The 8621-nt window shown below is 40.7% G+C and overlaps 1 protein-coding gene across 1 annotated transcript in view; it reads left to right on the forward strand.

The window, feature by feature from the left end:
- Positions 1–7899, forward strand: part of ZYG11A (zyg-11 family member A, cell cycle regulator) — a gene marked incomplete at both ends in the record, with an annotated part of 43177 nt that extends 35278 nt beyond the window's left edge. Inside the window, 3 exons of the mRNA XM_080691417.1 lie at positions 2422–2483; positions 4018–4115; positions 7718–7899. Of these exons, the coding sequence (XP_080547543.1) occupies positions 2422–2483; positions 4018–4115; positions 7718–7899 (342 nt within the window). The remainder of the gene's footprint in view (positions 1–2421; positions 2484–4017; positions 4116–7717) is intronic.
- Positions 7900–8621: the final 722 nt, after the last annotated feature.

Here is an 8621-nt window from a genome sequence, read left to right on the forward strand (position 1 = left end):
AAGTGCTGGGATTACAAGTGTGCGCCACCATGCCCAGCTCTTACTTTATATTTTTGAAACAGGATCTTACCTATGTTGCTTAGAGTCTTGCTAATATGCTAAGGATGTCCTTGAACCTGAGATTCTCAGATTCTCATGTCTCATATCCCAAATACTTGGATTACAGGCATACTCCACTATACCCAGCCCTAGTGCATTTTTATATTTTGTTTTGAAACAGGGTCTTGCTAATTGCTGAGACTGGTTTTGAACCTGTGGACCTCCTGTCTCAGCCTCCCAAGTAGTAGGATTATTGGTATATGCCACCCACCTGGCAAAACTTTGCTGTTTTTTTTCTTTTTCTTTTAACAGTACTGGGAATTGAACCTACAGTCACACACATGGTTGGCCAGCACTTTAGCACTGAAATATGTCACCAGCCTTGTTTTTTAAAAAGTCACACATGCTAACAGTTTCATTTAATCCTTATTCCTGCTTCCAGCCTTTAAAAACAATTTCTTTTGGCCGGGCATGGTGGCGCATGCTTGTAATCCCCGCGCTTAGGAGGCGGAGACAGGAGGATCACGCAGGTTCGAAGCCAGCTGCCTCACTGGCTTAAGAGACCTTATTTCCAAATAAAACTATAAAAATAGGTCTGGGAGTGTAGCCTGGAGGTAGAAGGGCTTCCAGGAACCCCAGTGCCACAAAAACAACAACAAAAAACAATTTCTTTTGGAAAGAAAAAAATGATTTCTTTAGGTATCTTTCTCTCTGTCTGTCTCTCTCCTCTCTCTCTCTCTCTCCCCTCTCTCTCCTCCCTCTCTCTCCCTGAGGATGGAACCCAGGGGCTTTCTACCCCTGGGCTACACTCCCAGACCTATTTTATATTTTATTTGGAAACAGGGTTTCACTAAGTTGTTGAGAGCCTCACTAAGATGCTGAGACTGGCTTCGAACATGTGTGATCCTCCTGTCTCAGCCTTCCAAGTGCTGGGATTACAAGCGTGCGCCACTACGCCCAGTTTACTTCCATAACTCTGAATGCTAGTGTGTGTGTGTGTGTGTGTGTGTGTGTGTGTGTGTGTGTGTGTGTGTGTGTGTGAGAGAGAGAGAGAGAGAGAGAGAGAGAGAGAGAGAGAGAGAGAGAGAGAAAAGAGATTGAACCTAGGGAATGTTCTGCCACTGAACTACATATCCAGACCTTTCTTTTAGCTTTTTCTTTTTTTCTGGGGTTGGGGGGGAGAGGTATTATGGATTAAATTCAAGGGTTGTTCTAGCTCAAGTAATATACTCCCGCCCTATTTTATTTATTTATTTATTGATTGATTGATTGATTTAATGTATTTATTTTGCAGTACTTGGGTTTGAAACCAAGGGCATTCTACCTCCGCACTACACCCCAGCCCTAAGTTGCAAGGGCCTCACTAAGTAGCTGAGGCTGTCCACAAACCATGATCCTCCTGTTTCAGCCTCCCAAATGCTGGGATTACAAGTGTGCACCCCCATGTCCCCACTCAATTTTATATTCTATTTTATACCCCCACTCGATTTTATATTTTGTTTTGAAATGAGGTCTCTTGCCAAGTTGCTAAGGCTGGTCTTGAACCTGTGAGCCTCCTGTTTTAGCCTCCCAAGTACTAGGATTACAAGCGTGCACCACCACACCTGACTCAGACTTTTCATTTTAAATTCATTTGTTAAATTTATGTTTTTATGTATTTCTTTTTTTTTTTTTTTTTGCAGTACTGGGGATTGAACCCAGGGGCATTCTACCTCCAAGCTATACCTGCAGCCCTATTTTTATTCTTTATTTTGAAAGAGGGTCTTACTAAGTTGCAGAAGGGCCTCACTAAGTAGCTGAAGCTGTTCAAGAACCTGTGTTCCTCCTGTCTCAGCCTCCCAAGTACTGGGATTACAAGTCTCCTCAACATAGTGAAACCCTATTTCAAAAATAAAAAATAATGGACTGAGGATGTAGTTCAGTGGTAGAGTGCTTTCCTAGCATGTGCAAGGCCTAGGATTCAGTCCCCAGTACTACAAAAGAAAGAAAGAAAAAATAAGGTGGGTGTGGTGGTGTTCCTCTATAATCCCAGTACATGGGAGTCTGAGAGAGAAGGATCACATGTTTAAGACCAGCCTCAGCAACTTAGTAAGACCCTGTTTCCAAAGAGATAGGGCTGGAGATGTAGTTTGAAGGTAGAACACTCTTGGGTCTTGCTAGAAAAAAAGGTACTGCATTTTTCTGAGACTTTATGTTTCTACATACATAGGATTATTTAGTTGATAATTTGATAAGTAGGTATATCTGAATTTGAGCTAATCATTCCCATGTTTTGAAATTTTGTTATATATGTAATTATAAGTGACATAAAGTACTCTGTTTTGACCTTTTAATGATGGAATATCACAATTTTGGTTTCTCCCTCTGTTTTGTGGGCAATAGCATGAAGTCATGCGGAACTGGCCAAGTTCAAGTTGTAAGATGTCAGCATTGGTGACCTATAGGTAATTTCATTAAAGCTTGTCCTTCATCTACTTGATGATACCATAATAAAGTATGAGGTTCAATTAATCTTATGTTCAAATCCTACTTGTTTTTTGTGACTTGTGAACATCATTTCTAGAAAAGAAATGATTCGGTATTCCTCTACTCTGAAATGAGGCTGATAGTGTGCAAGATTCAGGATGAAATGAGGTTTTATTTATTTATTTATTTATTTATTTATTTATTTATTTATTTGCAGTACTGGGGATTAAACCCAGGAGCCTTCTATCTCTGAGCTACACCCCCAGTCCTATTTTTATTCTTTATTTTTATTTTTATTTTTTTTTAATTTTTATTTTATTTTTGCGGGTCTGGGGATGGAAACCAGGGGCATTCTACCTCCGAGCTACACCCCCTGCCCTATTTTTTATTCTTTATTTTGAAAACAGGTCTCACTGAGTTGCAGAGGGCCTCACTAAGTAGCTGAGGCTGTCCGCGAACCGCGATCTTCCGGTCTCAGCCTCCCGAATGCTGGGATTACAGGCGTGCACCACCACGCCCGGTTATTTATTTTTGAAACAAGGTCTCACTAAGTATCTTGGTAGGTTGCTGAGGCTAGTCTGAAACCTGTGATCCTCCTGTTTTATTTTTTATTTGTTTATTTTTTGTGGTATTGGGGATGGAACTCAGGGACATTACCTCTGAGCTTCACCCCCAGCCTTATTTCTTATTCTTTCTTTCTTTTTTCTCTCTCTCTCTCTTGTGTGTGTGTGTGTGTGTGTGTGTGTGTGTGTGTGTGTGTGTGTGTGTGGCTGGGGATGGAACCCAGGGGCATTTCTGCCTCTGAGCTATACTCCCTGCCTATTTTTTATTCTTTATTTTGAAACTGGATCTCATTAAGTTGCAGAGGGCAATTTAATGAGTAGCTGAGGCTGGCCATGAACCTGCGATCGTCCTGTCCCAAGCCTCCCAAGTACTGGGATTACTTAAGAGTCATACACCACCACATCTTTCTCCCGGCCTTATTTATTTATTTATTTATTTATTTATTTATTTATTTATTTGCAGTACTGGTGGTGGAATCTAGGGGCATTCTACCTCTGAGTTACAGCTCTAGCCCTATTTTTAATTCTTTATTTTGAAACAGGATATCACTGAATTGCAAAGGGCCTCACTAAGTGGTACTGAGGCTATCTGTGAACTGTAATCCTCCTGTTTCAGCCTCCCAAATGCTGGGATTATGAGTGTGCGCCACCACACCTGGCTTATTTTTTATTTTGAAACAGGATTTCACTTAAATTGCTAAGGGTATCGTTGAACCAGCAATTCTTCCGTCCAAGCCTCCCCAGTACCCGGATATAGGCTTGTGCCATCTCACCTGGCTTGAAATAAGATCCCGAAAGTATAAAGTATCTAGAATGCCGTTTCCTAAATGATAGCTCCTAGTATTGCATAATAACATTTCTCCCAGTGAGAAATTGACCATATGCAGAAAAGATTAAAAATTATGTTTATATCCTTGTGTTCTGAAGTAATGTCTTTGTACTTTTTTAGATCCTTCAAGGCATTTTTCTTTCTCCTTGGCAACTTCTCTCAACCAGAGGCTCAGCTATGGGCACTATGGGCTATGTATCATGTCTGCAGTAAAAACCGTATGTATTTGACATGTATTCAAAACAATAATTTCTTGGGTATTTTTTTAATAATAAGATCAAGATGGATATTGAAAAACTGTTCACTTATCTTTTGAATTTAGTTGTCTTTAAAAAGAAAGTAAAATTTTTTAATAGTTCAAAAAATGCACCTACTATTGAGGAAATCGAGGAGGAGGATCTCATATTTGAAGCCAGCTTGCCTACTCCCATTTCTATTTACCATAGGCAAACACCATTAATAATTTGATAATTGTCCTTCTGTTTACTTTTCTGTATATGCTATGCTTAGTATGTTTATAGTTTTTTTTTTCAATACTAGAGATTGAACCCACAGACATTTTACCTCCAAGCTACATCTCCAGCCTTATTTTTTTTTATTCTTTATTTTCAAGCGGGTTCTCATAAAGTTATGGAGGATCTCACTAAGTAGCTGAGTCTGGTCATGAGTATGTGATCTTCCTCTCAGCCTCCCAATTGGAATTACTGTTATGCACCATCACACCCTTCCTCTTTTTTTTTTTTTCTCTCGGTACTGGGGATGGAACCCAGGGGCAGTTCACCTTTGATCTGCACCCCTAGCCTTTTTTTTTTTTTTTTTTTTGCTGGTCTGAGGATAGAACCCAGGGGCATTTGACCTCCAAGCTACACACCCTGCTCTATTTTTTATTCTTTATTTTGAAACCGGGTTTCACTGAGTTGGCAGAGGACCTCACTAAGTAGCTGAGGCTGTCCGCGAACCGTGATCTTCCAGTCTCAGCCTCCCGAATGCTGGAATTACAAGCTTGTGCCATCACTTCCGGCTGCCTTTTTTTTTAAATGTTTTTATTTTTGAAACAGGGTCTCACTGAGTTGCAGAGGGCCTTGCTAAGTAGCTGAGGCTGTCTGCGAACCATGACCCTCTGTTCTCAGCCTCCTGAATGCTGGGATTACAAGTGTGTACTACTAGGTCCAGTTAGTTTTTTTTATTGGCTCATTCTGTGCATGCTATGCACTACAGCTTGCTCTTCTTTTCAAGGTAAAGAATAAAGTAGGAGCTGGACATGGTGGCATATTCTGTAATACCCAATACTTGAGAGCTTGAGAGAAGAGGATTGCAAGTTCCAGGATAGCCTCAGCATGTAGTGAGACTCTCATCAACCTAGTGAGACCCTGTTTCAAAATAAAATTGAGCTGGAGGTATAGCTCAAAGATAGAATACCTTTGGGTTCAATCAATCCCTAGTACTAAATAAAAAATTAAAAAAAATAGGGCTGCAGGTAGCTGGACATGGTGGCATACACTTGGAATCTCAATACTTGGGAGGCAGAGACAGGATCAAAGGTTTGAGAACATCTTTAGTAACCTAGGAAGACCCTATTACAAAACAAAAAGTAAAAAGTTCTGGGGGTATAGCTTAGAGGTTGAATTTTCCCTAGCACCACACACACAAAACCAAACTTAGCTTTTCAGGTGCTTCACCAAGGACAGTCCTTTTAGTACTTTTATTAGCATCATGTTAAAATTTACAAATTAGAGCTGGACATGGTGGTGCTTGCCTGTATTTGTACTACTTGAGAGGCTGAGAGAGGAGGATCAGTGTCTAAGCTAGCAACTTAGACTCTCAGCGACCCAGCCTCTGAGCTATACCCCCTCCGCAGCTCTATTTTCTATCTTTTTTTTTTTTTTTTTAATGGTAGTGGGTGTGCAACCCAGGGGCTTTCTACCTCGGGCTATACTCCCAGACCTATTTTATACTTTATTTGGAAACAGGGTCTCACTAAGTTGCTGAGAGCCTCACTAAGTAGCTGAGGCTGGCTTCGAACCTGTGCGATCCTCCTGTCTCAGCCTTCCAAGCTCTGGGATTACAAGCGTGTGCCACCATGCCCGGCTTATTTTCTTTATTTCTTTTTTCTTTTCTTTTTCTTTTCTTTTCTTTTCTTTCTTTCTTTTTTTTTTTTTTGGAAACAGGGTCTTACTAAGTTGCTGAGGTTGACTTTGAATCTACAACCCTCCTGTCTCAGCCTCCCCAGTACTGGGATTATGGGATTACAAATGTGCACCACCATGTTTGGCTGTGGCTTATTAATAATTCGGTTCCACCTTGTTTTGCCTGCTAGCCTGCCTCCCTGACTTGTGCTGGGGACTGAACCCAGGGCCTCAAACATGATAAGCAGGAATTCTACCACTGAGCTACATCCCAGAGGCCATTCGACAGGGCCTTGCTGTGTCACCCAGACAGTCCTCAAAGTTGTGATCCTTCTGCCTTAGCTTCCCAAGTAGCTGAGATTACAGGCATACAGGCATGTACTTCTTTTCATTTTCTTTCTTTTTATTTTTTTTGTGATAGGGGAATTGAACCTAGGGGCATTTTTTTTTAATTACTTTCAAAAAGAGACTTTTTGCCCATTAGCCAGGCGTGATGACATACACTTGTAATCCTAGCATTCAGGTTATAAATTAAAATCCTGTTATACAGCCGGGCGTGGTGGCGCACGCTTGTAATCCCCACGCTTGGGAAGCAAAGACAGGAGGATTGCGCAGGTTCGAAGCCAGCTGTGCGCGCTGGCTTAGGAGACCCTGTTTCCAAATAAAAATGTAAGAAAAATAGGTCTGGGAGTATAGCCTGGAGGTAGAAGGGCTTCCAGGAACCCCAGTACCACCAAAAAAAAAAAAAAAAAAAATCCTGTTATACAGTAGGAACTGTGGTTATGAATTATTATTATTATTATTATTATTATTATTATTATTATTATTATTTGCAGGTCTGGGGATGTAACTCAGGGATATTCTACCTCCGAGCTATGCCCCCTGCCCTATTTTTATTTCTTTATTCTGAAACAGGGTGTCACTAAGTTGCGGAGGGCCTCACTAAGTAGCCGGGTGTGGTGACATACACTTGTAATCCTAGCATTTGGGAGGCTGAGACAGGAGGATCATGGTTCACAGACAGCCTCAGCTACTTAGTGAGGCCCTTTTTCGTGTCTAGCCCTTTGAGGAACTAGCTTTATACATTGATTTTATAACTTAAAATCTTAAATTCCTAGATACTAAAACCAAAAGTCTCTTTCTGCCACATGTTTTATTCTGGCTCCTGGAAAATTACTTTATACATTCAATTATATATTTAAAGTTTTAAGTTGTTCTACATTTGAATTTTCAGGTTATTTTATCTAACATGTTGCCTGAACTTGAAGTATAGCATTTGTAATAAAAGGTTTGCTCCTTTAATAGACACTGGGATTAAACATTTTTGAAGCATAGAGTTATTTGAATGTATACGTAATAGTATACAAGCCAAATATTAAATATTGACAGATTTCTCTGGAACTGACTCGTTTTAATTATTAATTCCTGGGCCAAAGGGCCTTATCCTTTGTACTCTTTCTTCAGAAAGATGAATGTGGTGCTGGGCATGGTGGTGCATGCTTGTAATCCCAGTACTTGGGAGGCTGAGACAAGAGGATCACAGGTTTTGAGGCCTGTCTCAGATACTTAGGCCCTCTGCAACTTAGTGAGACCCTGTTTCAAAAAAAGAAAAAATTGGTGAATGTATGTGATGACTTGGGGGTATTTAAAGTACTGATTGTATATGGTGTTTCTGTGTTTGATTTTTCTCTTAGCCAGCAAATACTGCAAAATGTTAGTTGAAGAAGAAGGATTGCAACTTTTGTGTGATATCCAGAAGCACAGTCAGGCAACCCCTCAAGCACAGCAGATTGCGACTTCCATTCTAGAAGACTTCAGGATGCATTTCATGAATTTTCGGAGACTCCCTCTGTGTGGAATACCCTTCTTAAACTAAGGGGTTTCCAAGGTGTGCTCTTGTTTTTCAACATCAGGTTTTCTTCCTTGTTAGTGATTTAATGTTAAGAGCAGTTGTTAGAGTTTTTTGAGTTATCTTTCTCATTGACTGTGTGGGGGGGGCAGTATTGGGGATTGAACCCAGAGGCATTCTACATCTGAGCTATACCCCAGCTGTACTTTTTTTTTTTGAAACAGGGTCTCATTAAGTTTCAAAGGGCCTCATGAGGTTGCTGAGACTGGCTGTGAACCTGAGACCTCCTTCTCAGCCTCCCACCTCCTGGAATTACAGACATCTGCTACCACATTTGGTGCATTGGCCTTTTTGAAGGCTATATATAAAGGCTGGATTTGTATGATGGCTATAATCCTTAAGTTGGAATCATTATGGGGTACCCCTTCTGCAGCAATTTTGAAAAACACTGAAGCGTGCACTCTGTGAGAAGACCTGGGAGCGTGTGTGGGAAGAACTATGCCTGTTTTCTCTGGCCCTGGATAGTTTCTCCATTTTGGGAAGAGGAAGGAAAGACCATGGGAGACTTAGTATTTATGTTAAATTTCCTCAGTTTTATCCCTGGTTGTGAACCTACTGAAAAGAAGTTTGTGAAGAAAAGGTGGGAGAAAACATACTTTAAAATGTTATTTGGTGGGCCCACCTACTTGGGAGGCTGAGGCAGGAGAGTAAAGAAGTTTGATGACAGCCTGGCAACCTAGCAGGACTTG

The sequence above is a fragment of the Muscardinus avellanarius genome, assembly GCF_963383645.1.
Source record: "Muscardinus avellanarius genome assembly, chromosome: 3".
In the NCBI taxonomy this organism is placed as follows: Eukaryota; Metazoa; Chordata; class Mammalia; order Rodentia; family Gliridae; genus Muscardinus; species Muscardinus avellanarius.